Raw genomic sequence first — 18,877 nt, forward strand, 5'->3', positions numbered from 1 at the left:
ACCTCAAAGAAATTTGTCAAAAAAGGTGAAGAGGCAGCCAACTCAATGGGAAAAAATTTTTGGAAACCATGTGTTCTAGTTTGCTAATGCTGCTGGAATGCAAAACACCAGAAATCCATTGGCTTTTATAAAAGGGGGGTTTTTTTGGTTACACAGTTACAGTCTTAAGACCATAAAGTGTCCAAGGTAACACATCAACAGTTGGGTACCTTCACTGGAGAATGTTAGCCTGTAGGGCATGTGGCTGGTATCTGCTCTGGAGTTCTAGTTTCAAAATGGCTTTCTCCCAGTACATTCCTCTCTAGCTTCAGCTTCTCTCCAAAATATCACTCTCAGTTGCTCCTGGGGTGTTTGTCCTCTCCTACCTTCTCTGGTGCAAAAGTCTGCTTTGAAAGGCCTTCTCCAAAATGTCTCTGTAAACTGCAGTTCCTCTCTCAGCTCCTGTGCGTTCTTCAAAGTGTCCCTCTTTGCTGTAGCAAAGCTAGCTCCTTCTGTCTGAGCTTATATAGTGCTGCAATAAACTAATCAAAGCCCATGCTGAATGGGCGGGGCCACACCTCCATGGAAATTATCCAATGAAAGATCTCACCCACAGTTCAGTGATCACATCTCCATGAAAACATCTAATCAAAAGTCTGCAACCCAATCAACAGCAATATGTTTCCTGCCCACACAAGACCGCATCAAAGATAATGGCATTTTGGGGGACATAATACATCCAAACCAGCACACCATGTACCTGACAAAAGACTGATATCTTTCATATATAAAGAAATCTTACAACTCAATTACATTAGTACAGACAGCCCAAATATAAAATGGGCAAAAGATACGAAGAAACAGTTTTCTGAAGGGGAAATACAAATGGCCAAAAAACACATGAAAAAATGTTCAGCTTCCCTAGCTATTAGAGAGATGCAGATTAAGACCACAATGAGATACCATCTCACACCAGTTGGAATGGCTACCATTAAACAAACAGGAAACTTAAAATGCTGGAGAGAATGTGGAGAAATTGGAACTCTTATTCATTGTTGGTAGGACTGTGTAATGGTTCAACCACTCTGGAAGACAGTCTGGCAGTTCCTTAGAAAACTAGATACAGAGTTACCTTTCGATCCAGCAATTGCACCTCTTGGTATATATCCGGAAGATCTGAAAGCAGTGACACGAACAGATATCTGCACGCCAATGTTCATAGCAGCATTATTCACAATTGCCAAGAGATGGAAACAATCCAAATGTCCTTCAACAGATGAATAGATAAATAAAATGTGGTATATACACCCTATGGAATACTACGCGGCAGTAAGAAGGAACCATGTCATGAAACATGTGACAACATGGATGAACTTTGAAGACATAATGCTGAGCGAAATAAGCCAGGCACAAAAAGAGAAATTTCATATGCTACCGCTAATGTGAACATTGAAAAATGTAAAATAAATGGTTTATAATGTAGAATGTAGGGGACCTAGCAATAGAGAGTAATTAGTGAAGGGGGAACAATAACCCAATAAGAACAGATATGAGCTATTGTGGGTAAATTTAACATTCTGGGAATGCCCAGGAATGACTAAGTTTTATTAATTTCTAGTGAGTATGGTAGGAACAATTTCACAGAAATGTTACTATATTAAGTTACTTTCTTAGGGTAGAGTAGAAACGTGTTGGAAGTAATGTAGTTTTATATTAGATTAGATGTCTTTTTCTTATTCCCTTGTTTTGGTTTGTTTGAAATGTTTTTTTATTGTTAAGTTTTTTTCAGTTTTTTTATATAGTTAATAGTTAATTTAAAAAAAAAAATGAAAAAAAATATGCAGCACAGAAGGAGAAGCCAGAAGCTGGAAATAAGTGAATCCAGAAGAGAGAGGAAGACACTGCTGTATCTTGCCAAGTGACAAACTAAGAACCAAGGTTCACAGCAGCCATCCCTAGATCCACCAGTCTTTAGGAAGAAAGCAAGTGATGATGCCTTGATTTGAACTTTTCCCCAGCCTCAAACTTTTCATTCGGTAATGATGTGGAGGCTTGTGTCCCTCAAATGCTTTGTGGCGTTGCTGTCAGCCTTTGATTGTTTCTGCAACCATTCCCTAAGCCTGTAATACATCCATGCCACTTGTCTACAGAAAGTTTGAAAGCAGTGAAATTGATCTAAACATTTTTGTGAACAACTGAGCAAGGTACTTGATTTAAATCTGTGCATTGCCAAGAGGAAGGAGCCAACGACATGGATAGAGACAAGTTTCAGCAGAAGGCTCTGAAGCAAACTAAGCAGAAGAAATCCAAGTCGGCTGAATTTTTGATGGTTAAAGAAGATAGAGAAGCTACACAGGGCATTGTAAATCCAGCTTTTCACATGAGCAGCCCAGATTTCTCAGCATATCAGACTTCAGAAGAGGAAGTTATTAGACATGACATGCCAGATAGGACCCTTGTAGCTCACCAGCAGAAACTCTGGCTGCCAGCCTCTGCTGAAGCAAAAGGAAATGAATACAGCAGAAATTACTTTGACCCACTGATAGATGGGGAAATAAACCCAAGACAGTGTGGGATGGAGATCAGCAGAAAGGCACCTCTACAAGTTGATGATAGAATTCTCTATAATCAGTTAATGAAGGTGCTTGATGAGACTGGATGAGAAGAAACCCAAGATATGAGCATCAAGTCAGGGACTTTGGATTCTGAAGCGCCGATGAGTTCTGATGAGAGTTGTGAAAACCACAAAGAGACTGAAGAAGCTTTCCCTTCTTACATTGAGCACTTTGAAAGATTTGCTCAGATAGACATAATTCTGCTTGTTACCTCTTTATTAAAATAGAACAGGTAGTTGGATTCCTTGAAGATTACAGGGCTTTTGTTTTTTATATCCTCATTCTGTAAAAGCTAAGCTGAGAAGCAGAATGCTCACATGCTGGATTGGTCTGAGGCTTACCTGCAAGGGGTCAGCACAGTGTCCGAGAGCCCAATAAGAGTTGAAATCAAGTCTGAATTTTTGCCACATCATTATTAGGAAAGAGTATAAAAACATTCAAGAGAATTTAAGTGTTTCACAAATGTGGCCACTGTTCCCTTCTGACAATGAAACATGATCCTCACTATTTGCTAATCTATATGTCTTAAATTACATGAAATGTAACCTCAACTGACTGAACAAATAACTGAGAGGAAGTCAAGTGCTGATGGAGGGGCAAGCAGAGAACTTCATGGAGGAAGGAGATTGAGTGTTGCCATTAGACCTGTGGTTGAGCCGTGCCACTTACAATGTGTTGGACCGTGGGCAAGTCACTTACCTTCCCTGATCTTGGTTTCTTCATCCATAAATCAGAAGAAATGCTATCTGCGCCATTACACTGTTAGAGGATGACATGAGTCCATCCATAAAGAGTCTAGTTCAAGGTAGGCGCTCATGAAATGGCAGGAGGCCCAAAGCAGCGCAAAGGTTGTCGTGATTCATTACAATGGTTCGTGGTGTCAGGAAGTTCTGGGAACACCCAAGGCAGCATGATATGCACAGGAGAGAGCCTCAGATTTGGTATTAGAGGATGTGGGTTTTGTCTTTGGTTCTGGTATTTATGAGTTATGTGAATTTGAACTTCTTTTGTTTGTGGTAAGAATTAATCAGATGTGTTCAAGTTCTTGACAGTTAATATTTTTTTTTTACTATTTTTAACTTTTATCAAAAAATTAAACAATAAAAAAAACATTTCAAACAAAACAAAAAAAAAGGAATAAGAAAAACAAAACAAAGCAAAAATATGCAGAGACCCCCTGAGTTGCTGGGGGAGAATGCAGGGGTGTTGGGTTTCCCCACCCTGGTGGTTGCTGATGTGCTCACCAGACATTGGGGACTGGTGGTTTGATGGGCTGAGCCCTCTATCACCAGACTTGCCCTTGGGAAGACTGTTACTGCAAAGGAGAGGCTAGGCCTGCTTATAATTGTACCTAAGTGTCTCCTCCTGAATGCCTCTCTGTTGCTCAGATGTGGCCCTCTCTCTCTAGCTAAGCCAACTTGGCAGGTGAAAGCACTGCCCTTCCCCCTACGTGGGATCTGACACCCAGGGATGTAAATCTCCCTGGCAACGTGGAATATGACTCCCCGGGAGGAATCTAGACCCGTCATTGCAGGATGGAGAACATCTTCTTGACCAAAAGCGGGGTGTGAAATGAAATGAAGTTTCAGCGGCTGAGAGATTCCAAAAGGAGCCGAGAGGTCACTCTGGTGGACACTCTTACACACAATATAGATAACCCTTTTTAGGTTCTAATGAATAGGAATAGCTAGCAGTAAATACCTGAAACTATCAAACTACAACCCAGAACCCTTGAATCTTGAAGATGATTGTTAAACAATGTAGCTTATGAGGGGTGACAATATGATTGGGAAAGCCATGTGGATCACACTCCCCTTTGTCCAGTGTATGGATGGATGAGTAGAAGAATGGGGACAAAAAAAAAAAAAGGCACCCAGTGTTCTTTTTTACTTTAATTGTTCTTTTTCACTTAATTTTTATTCTTATTACTTTTGTGTGTGTGGTAATGAAAACGTTCAAAAATTAATTTTGGTGATGAACGCACAACTATATAATGGTACTGTGAACAACTGATTGTATGCTTTGTATGAGTGCATGGTATCTGAATATATCTCAATAAAATTGAATTAAAAAAGGAAAAAGAAAAAGAATTGAAAGAGAATTTTTAAAACAGTTCTACTCCCATTTCTAGGCTAGGTAGGTAATTTTCATCCTCTTCATTTTATAGGTAAGGAATTTGAAGATGTGTAAGGAGAAAGTGACTTTCCAGCATCTCACTACTATTAATTAGGTTTTATTTTCTTTTTTTCTCTCCTTGTACTGGGTAGAATTCTGAGTTTATCCCAGGTAACTCCATGTGATTATAAAACAAAATTTCTGTGCTAAATAAATCATGAGAAAAGCAAGTAAAATATTCTTTGATCTACCCAAACTGGAAGGAAATATGTCACAGTGTTAATGTTAATGGAGAAGAGGTTACAGATGGTTTCTTATTTTCAGGTTGGCTCTTCTGTATTTTCCAAATGTTTATCTGTAAAATAAAATTATATCAGGACTAAAATGACATATATGTACCCTACTGCAACTTAATTGTGTTTAGTTAATCTGTTTTGAGAGGTATTTACATAGAGACAACTAAGACATAGACGTTCAGGGCCACTCTGGTTAGCTGTGAGTAAGTGAAAGACCACTGTGTATCACTACAGTGCTTGAGGTAAATGTTCTGGTGGGTTGTGAGACCTCATCAATTATTATGGTTTACATGGGGACTGATTTTTAAATTTTATTTATTATTTACTTGCTTATCTGCTTATTATTTACTTCTTCACCTACTTTTCTAATTAGGTGTTATCTGAGAGAATTATTATTTAAATGTAGTGTTATTCTTCAGCACAATAATTAGTGATGAAATTTAGCTCATTGTTTTCAGCTTGTTTAAATTGGTCTTGAGAGAAACAGAAACTTGTTGCTTAATTATAGGCTCTAGATGACTTTATGGAATGCCTCTTGGCTGTTATGAAGTACCTGTTTAAGAAGGATAATTCCACTTGATTATATATTTTATATTCCAAAGGAAAGCAATTTTAAACTCAATTTTTACTACATGATACCATCTTTATGGAGCTGCTGTGTAGCTGAGTTATACCATACAGCCCAGGATGCTTTTGAATGAATGGTGTTTATTCAATGGGGGACTTAGTCAAGAATGAGTAAGGACTTGGAGACTTTAGGCAATTTGAGAAGCTATCTCTAAGAAAACCTCTCGTATATGAAAATCTAATTTTACACAAAAAAATAAAAATAAATTGAGGCATGAGTGTTTGCCTTGAATTTAATTCTTACGAATTGAAAATAGTCTTACTACATTAAAATATGATTTAAATTGGCCAAAATGTCATTTATGAGAGCATACCTTTTAAGGAAAATACTCGTTACATAAAACAGGGGTTATATCTGTGTGTCGCAAACATCAAAGAATTTCCTTTATATCTGATGAAATAGAAAATTTTTCCTTAGTGGCCAGTTCAGCCTCATTTCTTCAGAAACACTGTCTTTGAATACAAAATACAATGAATTTATTTTCTAACTAAAGTCGAGTAGCCAGGTTAGTTTATTAGCTAGTCTAGTTGGTTGTTTTTGTTGTTGTTTGTTTGTTTGTTTTTTGTGTGTGTGTTTTGTTTTGTTTTGTTTTGATTTTGTAAGAAAGAGGTCCCATGTATTTTTTTACCCAGCCTCTCCCATTGGTAACATCTTGCAAAATTACAGTATATCACAGCCAGGATATTGACATTGATACAGTCAAGATACAGAACATTTCCATCGCCACAAACAACCTTCTTGTTGCCCTTTTATAGCTGCACCCACTTCCACCTTCCCCTCCCCTCTTTAATTCCTGGTAACCTCTAATCTCTTCTCCGTTTCTATAGTGTTGTCATTTCAAGAATGTTATGTACATGGAATGGTACATTGTGTAACCTTTTGGGATTGGTGTTTTTCACTCAGCATAATTCTCTGGAGATTCATCCAGGTTGTTGCATGTATCGAGAATTCATTCCTTTGTATTGCTGAGTAGTATTCAATGGTATAGATCTTTCACAATTTGATTAACCCATTCACATGTTAAAGGACATCTAAGTTGTTTCCAGTTTTTGGCTATTATGAATAAAGTTGCTATAAACATTAGTGTACAGGTTTTTGTATAAACATAAGTTTTCATTTCTTTAGGATAAATGCCCAAGAATGCAATTGTTAGGTCATCTGGTAGTCACATCTTTAGTGTTTTAAGAAGTTGCCAACTGTTTTACAGAGTGGCTATACCATTTTACATTCCTACCAATAGTGTATGAGTGATACAATTTCTCCATATCCTTACCAGCATTTCGTGCTGTCACTTTTTAATTTTAGCCATTCTGATGGGTGTGCAGTGATACCTCATTGTGGTTTTAATTTACATTTCCCTATGGTTAATGATGTTGAATATGTTTTCATGAGCTTATTTGCCATCTATATAACCTTTCTGGTTGAAATGTCTTTTCATGTCTTTTGCCCATTTCTGAATTGGACTGTTTATTTTTCAATTTTTTTATTGTCACATTTTGAGAGTTCTTCCTATATTCCAAATACTAGTCCTATGTCAGATATGTAGTTTGCAAACATTTTCTCCCAGAGTCTTTCGATTTTTCTTTTTCCAGATCATGGTTTTGGTGTCAGGTCTAAGAACTATCCTGTGCCTAGTCCTAGATCCCAAAGTCTTTTTCATTTTTTTTTTTCCTATAAGTTAGATAGTTTTACATTTCACAGTTAAGTCCATGATCTATTTTGAATTTATTTTTTAATAAGATGTGAAACTTAGGTCAGAGTTCTTTTTTTTATCTATGTATATCCAGTTGCTCCAGCACCATTTGTTGAAAAGTTGTCCTTCGTCCACCAAATTGCTTTTGTACCTTTTTAAAAAATCAATTGATAAGCCCAAGAGTAAACCCTAGAGAACCTCTTTTGTTGCTCAGATTTGGCCTGTATCTCTAAGCCAACTCTGCAGATTAACTCTCTACCTCTCCCCCTGTGTGGAACATAACTCCCAGGGGTGTAAATCTCCCTGGCAATGTGGGATATGACTCCCAGGGATGAGCTTGGCCCTGGCACCATGGGATTAAGAATGCCTTCTTGACCAAAATGGGGAAAATAAATGAAACAAAATAAAATTTCAGTGACTAAGAGATTCCAAATAGTGTTGAGAGGTCATTCTGGAGCTTATTCTTACGCGTTATATAGATATTCCTTTAAGTTTCTAGTGTATTCGAATAGCTAGAAGGAAATATCTGAAATTGTTGAGCTGTAATCCAGTAGACTTAATTCTTGGTGATGATTGTATAACTGTATAGTTTTTATCGTGTGATTGTGTGATTGTGAAAACCTTGAGACTGATAATCCTTGGATCCAGTGTATGGACAGATGAGTAATAAAATAAAGACAAAAGATATAAATAACGGAGGGGGGGATAAGGGTATGAAATGTTTGGGGTTTTATTTTTTATTTTTTTTTTATTTTTAATTAATTTATTTATTTTGGTAGTAATGAAAATGTTCTAAAATTGATTGTGGTGATGAGTGCACAACTATATGATACTGTGAGCCATTGGTTGTATACTTTGGATGGATTATATGGTGTGTGAACCTATCTCAATAAAACTGCATTAAAAAATCAGTTGAGACTGCTTAATAAGTACAGTTTTCTTCTGGTGTGATGAAAATGTTTTGGAAGTAGATTGAAGTGGTGGTTGCATAACAATGTGAATATACTAAAAGCCACTGAATTGTACTCCTTAGAATGGTTAATTTTATGTTGGGCATATTTGTGTGGCTCTATTTATGGTATCTCTGTTCTGTTCCATTGGTCTGTATCTCTATCCCTCTGCCAATACTACAGTCTTGATTATTGTAGCTATATGATAAAAGTCATGAGATTGGGTAAATGGATTCCTTTCGTTTGTTCTTTCAGAATTGTTTTAGCTATTCTAATTCATTTGGCTTTCCATATAAAATTTAGAATATAACTTATGTTTATCTAGGAATTCCATTCAACCGGTATATCAGTTTGGGAAGAATTGACATCTTTGCTATGTCAGGTCTTCCAATCCATGAACATGATATGTCTCTCCATTTATGTAGATCTTCTTTGATTTCTTTCATCAGCATTTTATAGTTTTTGACATTCAAGTCCTGTACAGATTTTGTTAGATTTACACCTAAGTATTTCAGGTCATTTTAAACGGTTTCATATTTTTAATTTTGGTGTTCACATGTTCATTGCTAGTATAAAGAAATACAATTTATTTTTATAGATACAATTGATTTTTGTAGATTCCTTGAGATTTTCAGTATAGACAATCTTGTCAGTTGCAAATAAGGGACAATTTTTATTCTTCCATTACAGTCTAGGTCCCTTTTATTGCCTTTTCCAGCTTTACTACATTGGCTTCCAGCAGTGTGTTGAATAAGATAGCAAGAGCAGGCATCCTTGCCTTGTTCCCAATCTTACAGTCTTTTACCATCAAGTATGTTAGCTGTAAGTTTTTTGTAGATGCTGTTTGTAAAGTTGAGGAAGTTCCCCACTTTTCTATTTTTCTGAGAGTTTTTCTCATGGATGGATGTAGTTATATCAAATGCCTTTTTTTGTGTGTGTGTCGGTGTATGGGATAATGCAGGTTTTTTTCTTTAGCCTGTTAATATGGTGGATTACATTGATTTTCAAATACTGAGCCAGCCTTACATTCCTGTTTAAACTCTACTTAGCTGTGGTGTGTAATTCCAAGTTATTTAATTGTTCAGGAACCTTTTGGCGAGCCCTTTACCTTGTTATTAAAATGAGAATTGAATGATTGTGGACAATGGGAGACGTTACCAAATATGAGAAAGCCTAAAGAAATTGTAGGATTGTTCACGTGTTTGTTCTTTGGAGTGAAAAGGGTCAAGGAACTGTAAGTCTAGAGTATAAGTATTCTGTCCTCTGTAGCTGTTTAAATTGTGTAGAATGATGATAACATTCCAAGTGAAGAGGAAGACTGTGAAGAGGTAGGCTATGAAACAGTTCTGCCAGATGAGAGAGGGAAGGGGAAGAATAGAGAGATGGAATGAACCTCAGGGTATAGATTTTTGCTACAGTAGGGGGACTATTCTACCATTAATTTCCTTAACTATGGATAAAATAATGGTAGAATCAATCTCATAGACTTGTGAGGGTGAAGTTAAAACAAGTGAAGTAATTAGAATAGTACCTGGCTCATAATAAGCTCTCAATAGATACTAGCTATGATTGTGTTAACAAAATTAGCAAATCAGTAGATTACCTACTCTTCTGCACTCAATTTAGTAGTTCATTTAATTGGTGATTTTATCTTCATTAAGGCTGTTAGCACAGAACTAGTTTGTTGAGCTTGGTAATAGAATAATTTATATTCATATTATACTACCTGGGATTTTAAATATCTTTATTTTTTTACTCTGTAATTAACTGATGCCCTCATGAGGACAGTCAGCCAAACCATTGTGTTGAACAAGGCAATATTAACCCTGATATAGTTAAGCATTAGTTTTTGTGATCTTGTAACCACTTTACTAAGTCGCCTCTTGTTAGTATTTTATGTTTTGTCTATCTCCATTGCAAGATCTATTGAGGTTAATGCCTTACCTTTGTAGCCTCTGCCTGACCCAGTACCCTCCAAGGGCACTTCGGTTCATATTTGTTAACAGAATAAATACATACTTAATAGATTTCACCAGAGCAATGGGTTTAGCTGAATATTTATATCAACTTTATGCTCAGATTTAGAATCAGTTTGTAATTATTGAAAAACTGCTTTAATAATAATGAAATTACTTAGTGCTTACTATGTGCCAAGTATATTCAAATCACTGGATATATAAACTCCTTTAATCCTCTTAACAAATAGGTATTACTATTTTTAATTACCATTTTACAGATTAGGAAACTGAGGCATGGAATAACTTCCTTAAAATCATATAGCCCACGTAGTCTGGCTCTTAACTCATTCACTGTCTTTGCAAGTTTTTGAAATTCTTTATCTCAGGATTTATGTAAGGTATTTAAGACATTTTTAAAATTTAAAACATTTTTAAAGCTCATCTTTGTTACCTGTTTTGTGCAGTAACTTAGATTCCCTGGTCTACTACTTTATATTGAAACTTCAATTTTATTAGTTTATAGAAATAAACTTAGAAATTCTTTTTGAAAGTAGTTAGGAAAAAAATGTAAGTATTTATTCAGGTACCTGCTGCATACCTTGCATTGTGCCACATAGAGATAGATGTCTGGGGGTTTGTTTTCCTACTTTCTAATATAAAGCTGCACTTTTACCAAAGTTAGCTACCTATAAATTCCCCCTAATGTGGTGTTTTTGTTTGTTTCTTTCCATATGTGATGTATAAAAGTAAACATTTTACAGATCAGAGGTGCATTTGGTGTCTTTCTTCAGATTCCCGAATTCTAAAGTGTAGTAAGCAGTGAATTGGTTTAACTATAGGAAGGAACTCTAAGTGTAAATAATTACTACTTGTGGACAGCATACTTGTATTTTCCTGTCCTGTCTCAACAAGTTAATTGTAATTTTTTAGTTTGGAAAGATGATGGTGACAACTCTGAGCTATCTAGATTAAAGAGAGTTTTCATTTCCATATGCTGTTATTAAAACTGCTCTAACTTCAATCATCAGATATCTTTGTGGGAAAAAAAATTTAAGCTAACAAATTAAAAAAAACACAAAAATTATATATGTGAATAAATTAAATTGATTTCAGAGTCCAGAATTTTCTCCAGGTGCTTTTGAAAGTCTTTGTATTCTGTGTACATAATTTCCCAAGAAGTTAATCATTTTTCTGTCTGTAAATGTAGAAAAATTAACTGCAAGTTTTAAATGTGCCTATAATAATTCCAGAATTCAAATTTTCTTTCTATTTGTAGCTCAGATCGTCTGATAGAAGAAACAATAAGGTAGGAATAATTTTTTGTTTTACTTTGTTTTGCTTTATTGTTTTATTTCTGTTTTCTTTAATGAATTTAATGAACATATCAGTTAAACCTTTGAACTCAGGTTAAAGGCAATTCATCCTCCTTAAAGATGAGAATTTCTCTAAAAGGTAATGTTTTCTTATTGCATCCTTCTCTTGTAAGAGATATTTGGAGCCCCAAACATTTTAATATATCTAAAAACAAATATATTTTTTCCAAAATTACTTGAATTGTACTGTTTTACCTAGGGTAATTTTTCCAGTTATCAAATTCTTAATATTTTCAACTTCAACTTTTTAAATTTCACTTTTTAATGGAAAACAGTCTTAAACCTGTCATTTGGTAAATTTCTTATTCATACAGTTTTTATAGATTTGGTTTCTGTTACAGCAGCTATAGAAAAATCCACTGCAGTAATATTTAGTACTATCTGTAATAATGTTGAAATAGTATATTTTCTTGCTTAAGGTAAAGGACATGTATTTGGTGGTCTAAACGGCTTATTCTGTAGGCTTGATGAATTTTTAAGTATCTGTTTTATGGCGGTAAAAAAATCAGTTAACTAGGTAGGATCTCTCCCCTTTGGAATCAGCAATGTGTAATGCATTCCTTTTCAGGAAAGGTAGAAAAAAGTATATAGAGGCAGTTTAGGGAACAATAGACATTGTGTTCTTACTATAGGCCTTGGTACTATGCTGAAGTGCTTTACATGCATTAACGTTCTCAGTAACCCAGGAGATAGGGACCAAGCATTATTCCTATCTCCAAAGAAAAGCAATTAAGATAAGTAATTAGTCCAGGATCACAAGACTAATAAATAGTATTAAGGATTTAAATTCTTAAATCCAAGTCTGCCTCAACTCTCAGACCAGAGTTCTCTCTAAACCACTAATATAACATATTTACTACCTTGTAGAAAGCGTTCAAAACTTTAGAGTGTGCTTTGGTTTGCAACCTGCTTGTGCTACTCATTAGATCTCTGCTCTTGGGTAATTTCCTTTAACTTTTGGAGCATTCATTTTCTTACTCTGTTTGAAAACATGGGATTGATAATACCTGCCCTGCAAGATTGTTGTACAGATAAAAGAGAATGTGAGTAAAATGCATAGTACTGTGCTGGCTAATAATAGTAGGTAATCTGTAAATGTAGCTGAATTAATAATAATTTTTTTTCTTTTAAAGTTCACATATTTCAGACTTCAGAAAAGTTGCAAAATAGTACAAAGAATTCTCACTGACCTTTACCCAGAGTCCTCAAATTTTAACATTTTACTACATTTGCTTTTTCACAAATTTTTTTCTGAACTACTTGAAAGTTACAGACATGATGTCCTTTTACCCCTAAATATTTCAATATTTGTGGCCCTGTGGATTCTCATTTTATTCAATGGGTATAATATGTTCCTATCATTTGTTTAGTACTAATCTTAATACATTGTAATATTTTATAATAATATGCAGTTAATCATGTCTTAGAATTTTGTTTTAACTGCACACACTCCATCTGAATAAAGTTTTCACAGAATTGCCTAATTGTTGACTGAAATATCTCCTTTGAGACTCCTTCCTAATTTCCCATGACCCTTTTCATTTCTTGCTTACTTTTGTTTCCCTCTCCTTTCTTACTTTTCTTCCAGGTTCAGGCTGCCTTTGCAATTCAGTCCTGGCCTATTTAGGTCTGATAATATGGGCGTAAAATTTTGGGTACTTCAAAGAATGGGAAAATTTGAAAACCATTGAGTCACTGCTGCTATTATTTTGCTAGTTAAAAAGCAAAAAAACAAACACACTTGTAAATAGAAAGTCTTTTATTCCCGTATTTCCCTTTGTTTCAAAATATAATAGGTATCACAAGTGAAACTCCATTGAATATAAAGCTAGTTCTGTTTACTTACGGATAATATAAAATTTAGTCAAATAATTATTTTACATATTCCAAATGTAAAATATTATCTTTTCCTTTTGGAGCTACATTTTTAAAATATGTATTCAATTGAGTATAGACTTTGGCATCAATTTATTGGAAAGAACTAATATTTTAATATTTATAACTTATTCTTAAACTTTAAATGTATAACTAGTATTATCTATTGTTGAAACAGTAAGAGGCTGAGTTTAGTTATCAGAACAGGTAAGAAGGTTGAAATTCCAGTAAGTACATCAATGATTTATCATTTTAAAAGCATTATATATTATTTGGAGCTTTTGTCTTGCCTCTGAGTATTTGACCCTTGAAATAACAACAGCCTACACTTGACTCAGCTTGACTCCAAGTGATGGAATGAGATGGGAAAGTATGTCTAGATATACTTTATGTGGTACTGGAAATCATGCATATTCAACAAGATAATAACATAATGTATGATGATTCTCCAAGGAATACAAAGTGCTTTGTGGAAATTATTTTTTAATCTTCTCTATCCACTTGTGAGTCAAAGTGCACAGGAGAGGTTGATGGTCCAGTTTAAAAAATAGAGCCATATATGATTTAAAGATTCTCAAGATTTCTCTGCCTAGTTTGGATTCTGTCACTTTATACAAGAGACTATATTACCCATTTAAAAATACCTTATAAAGTAATTTTATTTTAAAACCAACCACATTTTAAGTATATCATATTCTGTCATAGACATACATCTAATAAGAATGATGAGAACTAATGACAAAGGGAAGTTGTTAATTTGACCCTTCTTCTTGTGCTCTTTTGTTTTTTGGGGGATCTAAAATTTATTGTATTGTAAAGTTGAATTGTGCAATTTCATATTTCCTGAGCAAAGATTACTTCTTTAACTTAATTTTTGTCTTATCAATACAATATGCCTTTAATAACAAAAACAGTAATCTCATGTCCCTCCCTCCCTCCCCACTCTGGTTCCATTCACCAGAGTCAAACCTTCATTTATTCAGCTAATATTTATTGAGATTCTACTATGTGCCAGGAGCTGGGGATATAACAATGAACATGGAGCTTACACACCAATTGCACTGTCCAAAAATCTTGGTGTCCTACTTAACTCTGCTCTTTCTCTTAGACCCCACATCCAATCCATCAGCAAACCCTGTTGGCTCTATCTTCAAAATACATCCAGAATCCTTCTGCTTCTCCCCACCTCTGCTCCCACTTCTGGTCCAAATCACTTATCATTTTTTCAGGACTTTGTTCAGATGTCACTTTCTCAGGAAGGCCTTGCCTGACCATCTTTTAAAACTTCAGCCGTCCCACCCCACCCCCACCCCGGCCATCCCAGCACTCTCTATCCTTACTACCTGTTTAGTTTTTCTTCACAGTACTTACTGTCATCTACTGTACTGTATATTTTACTTGTTAATTTGTTTATGACCTATTTCTGCTCACTGACATGTAAGTTCCATGAGGACAGGGATTTTGTTTTGTTCAAAGCTTTATCCGCAATGTCTGGATTGGTACCTGGCACATAGCGAGCTCTCAGTTAGTATCTGCTAAATGAATGAATGAGTGGTAAAGGAAAAAAAATTAATTTAAAATATCAGGTAGTGATAACTGCTATAACATTTCGAACTCTTTTAGTTCTTCTAGTATTACCTCCACATGTCTAAGTGGTATGCTACAGAGTATCATTTTTTTTGTTTTTCCATTTTAGAAAGTATTGATTTACTTCTATAGATATACACATTTCCCTCCCCCTTTCCTACCAATTTAGTTATTTCTGTATCTACAGTATCGTAACTATATAAATATTGTTCACATCTAAGCCCGACAGTGTGCCTCCTATCATCATTATTCCAAAATAATCTTTATTGGAACACCTGTTTCTTGGATTCAGAGTCTTCAACTTCCTTACTTCATTCCCTCATTATGGAGGACCACATCCTTTAGTAACTTCCTAAGAAAGAACAGGAGGTAAATTTTTTATGCCGTTCATGTGTTAAAAAGTCTTTATTCCACCAATCTTCATCATTATTATTGTATAGCTAGGTATAGAGTTTTAGGTTGGAAATAATTTTGAAATTTCTGAAGGCATTGTTTCCAGTATTGCTTTTTAAGTCTAATGCCAAATTAAAATTTATGATCCTTTGTGTGTAGCATGCTTTTTCTCTCTGGAAGCTTTTAGGATCATTTGTTTCTCCTCAGTGCTTGTTTGTAAGTGTTTAATTTCACCGTGATAAGCTTAGTGTGCCTCTTTTTCAATCCATGGCACTGGACATTGGATGGGCTTACAATCTATAAACTCTGGAAACTTGTCTTCAGTTCTGGGAAATTTTCTTATAATTTATTATATTCTTCTCTTTTTTCCTTTGTTGTTTCTTTTTACAATTTTTTAAAAGGTCTGATGTTGGGCCTTCTGAGTTGACCTTTCTTACTTTTTCCATTTATCTTTTTGTTTTACTTTCTGCGAAATTTCTTCAATTTGTCCTTCTACTCATCTTTTGTCAGTTTACGTGAATCTTTCCTAAGGGTCCATGAATGTGAACACGTTTCATGGATGTGGTATCTTTTAGCTCTCTAAAGACAGTAAATACAAATTGATTTTAACGTTTCTTGAGCTTCTTGCACTGCCTCTGTTTTCTGAGATTCACTTTTCTGTTTATTGGTTGGTTTATTTGGGTCTCTGCCTTTTATATTAGAGGCTGTCTTCAGGCATCTGGTGATTCTTGGCTCTTTGCTCATATTAAAGGGTGAGGCTTCAAAACCCAATGTTTGAGAAACATTGAGGACTGGCGATTTGGTATGCTGAGCCCTCTTATCTTGGGGCTTGCCCTTATGAAGCTTGTTACTGCAGAGGAGATGCTAAACCTGCTTCTAATTGTGCCTAAGAGTGTCCCTGTGAGTACCTCTTTGTTGCTTAGATGTGGCCCTCTCTGGCTAAACCAACTCGGCAGGGGAACTCACTGCCCTCCCCCTACATGGGATCTGACTCCAGGGGTGTAAATCTCCCTGGCAATACAGAGTATGACTCCCGAGGATGAATCTGGACCCGACATTTTGGGATTGAGAATATCTTCTTAACCAAAAGGGGGGTGTGAAATGAAACAAAATAAAGTTTCAGTGGCTGAGAGATTCCAGATAGAGTTGAGAGGTCACTCAGGTGGGCACTCTTACGCACTATATAGATAACACTTTTTAGTTTTTAATGTATTGGAATAGCTAGAAGTAAATATCTGAAACTACCAAACTGCAACCCAGTAGCCTTGACTCTTGAAGACGATTGTATAACAGTGTAGCTTACAAGGAGTGACAGTGTGATTGTAAAGCCTTGTGGATCGCACTCCCTTTATCCAGTATATGGATGGATGGGTAGAAAAATGGGGACAAAAAACTAAATGAAAAATAGGGTGGGGGAGGGATAATTTGGGTGTTCTTTTTACTTTTACTTTTTATTCTTATTTTTACTTTTTCTGGTGTAAGGATAATGTTCAAAAAATAGATTGGGGTGATAAATACACAACTATATGATGGTACTGTGAACAGTTGATTGTATACCATAGATGATTGTATATGTGAATATATCTCAGTAAAACTGAATTTAAAAAAAAAAAAAAAACTCAGTGATTGGAAACTCATTCTGATTGCATGGGTGTTTGGACTTTTGAGTGGTAGGCCTCACAGTGGGTGATCAGTCTGGGACCTGGCTGTTTCACTGGGTATTTCAAATTGTCAGTATCTCTAGGTCTCTTTTGTGCTAGGTCTTCTCTGGGCCTGGGGCAGCCACCTGGCTGAACAAGTTGAGAAAGTGATTTTGGGGTCTGGCGACTCCTCATACAAATTTCCACTAATCTTGTTTTCAACCGTAATCTACAGTTTTGCCTTCAGAAATACCTGATTTTATAAATTACTCAACTCTGGTACTGAGGTGAATCACAGTAGTAGACTTGGGCTGAAAATAATGTTATTAACATTTCTTAATCAGGTGAATTCCTTTTTTTCTTTCTTTTCAACTTTCTGTATCAGATATTTTTATTATATAAAAGTACAATGTTCTTATTGTAACAATTGAAATAACTTAAAAATGTATAAAGAAAAGGTTAGTCTCCTGAGAGTGCCCCTCCATTCCTACTCCCTGAAGTAACTTGTATTAACTGAGAGTCACGCATCTTTCTGATTCCTTTCTCACTGCTCATAGAAACACACACAAAGACATTTCATTTGTTTCTTAAAATAAAAAGAACTCAGACTGTACACATACTGTGGCTTGCTTTAGTCACTTCCGGTTAATAGAAATAATACTAACTCATACTTTTTAATAATCAAAAATTATTTCATAGTGTGCTTATACCATGGTCTATTATACTATTTCAGTGTTTCCATTTGGGGGGTTTTGTTTTGTTTTACTTTTTTTGAAGCAATGCTTGGCTAAATATCTTTTTATATATCTCCTTACTTTTCTTCTTTGCCTTCTCAAATCTGGAAATTTCAGTTTTGTGTCATTTGTCATTTGCTTGAAGTACTTCCTCTAGTTATTTTCCTCCTATAGAATACATATTGGTTTATTCTCTGAGCTTCCCTGTCCAAAAATGCATTCACTCAGCCCCCAGATGGTTCAACCTGTTAGAGACTCTTAAGTGGCATACCAGGTGTTGGTGGATAGCCTGGCAATTTTCCGCTTAGGGGCTGGACATAGCACCCGCTGGTGGACTTTTGCTCTCGGCTCCTCAGTCTCTATGGCTGTGAATAGCAGTCCTTTCCCAACTGCAGGGACTGGAAGCAGGATCAGTCCAGCACTACAGCCCCTTTCATCAATTTTTCCTGATTAACGTTATTTAGTAGCTTTAATAATATGTACTTTAAAACATTTTAAGATGCTTTTATAACATGTAATTTGTCTGTTAATGTTTTATTTCATTGGTTATGTTGATTGCATGTGCTAATTCTTCCACTGTCTTCTGGACTCCTCGGGAGTCAATGAAACCCAGGCTTGAAGAAGAACCTAGTCTTCCTTGCCATCAGTTCCCTGGTTCTCTCCTTGCTTGGGAGTGTAGCCTCCTACCTGACCTCCTTCCCTGGAGATCTCAAGAGAACTTGTGGCTTCAGATGGTCCCTTCCCAGCATGTCTGCCTTTGTCCTTATTGTTGTTGCTTTTTAAATGTTTCTGACATTGTCAGAATTGCTCAATAGTATTTTAGTTCCTATTGGATGCTGACCTGCCCTCTAGGACTTTAATATCTAAGGGAGATAAGTGTATAGAAAGTTAATAATCCTGAAGGGATGGCAAAAAGGTAAATAACTCAGATGCTTTAAACAGAACATCAGAGTGGTCACATGGAAGAGACTGTGCAGAGAGTGACTTCTTCCTTCTCTGGGTCATGTTTAATCTGTGACCTTCATCAGCTGCCTAATTAGT

General features: G+C 35.6%; 2 protein-coding genes across 3 annotated transcripts in view; both read left to right on the forward strand.

The window, feature by feature from the left end:
- Positions 1–18,877, forward strand: part of GOSR1 (golgi SNAP receptor complex member 1) — a 77,309-nt gene that overhangs the window by 50,917 nt on the left and 7,515 nt on the right. For both annotated transcript variants that reach the window (XM_037808936.1, XM_037808937.1), the window contains exon 7: positions 11,511–11,540. In XM_037808936.1, coding sequence (XP_037664864.1) covers positions 11,511–11,540 — 30 coding nt within the window. The remainder of the gene's footprint in view (positions 1–11,510; positions 11,541–18,877) is intronic.
- On the forward strand, positions 1,813–3,137 carry LOC119513587 (orofacial cleft 1 candidate gene 1 protein-like). Its single transcript, XM_037808938.1, has one exon. The coding sequence runs from the start codon at positions 2,231–2,233 to the stop codon at positions 2,639–2,641; it is 411 nt and encodes a 136-aa protein (XP_037664866.1). The 5' UTR covers positions 1,813–2,230; the 3' UTR covers positions 2,642–3,137.

Source organism: Choloepus didactylus, chromosome 18, assembly GCF_015220235.1.
Source record: "Choloepus didactylus isolate mChoDid1 chromosome 18, mChoDid1.pri, whole genome shotgun sequence".
NCBI classification, from domain to species: domain Eukaryota; kingdom Metazoa; phylum Chordata; class Mammalia; order Pilosa; family Megalonychidae; genus Choloepus; species Choloepus didactylus.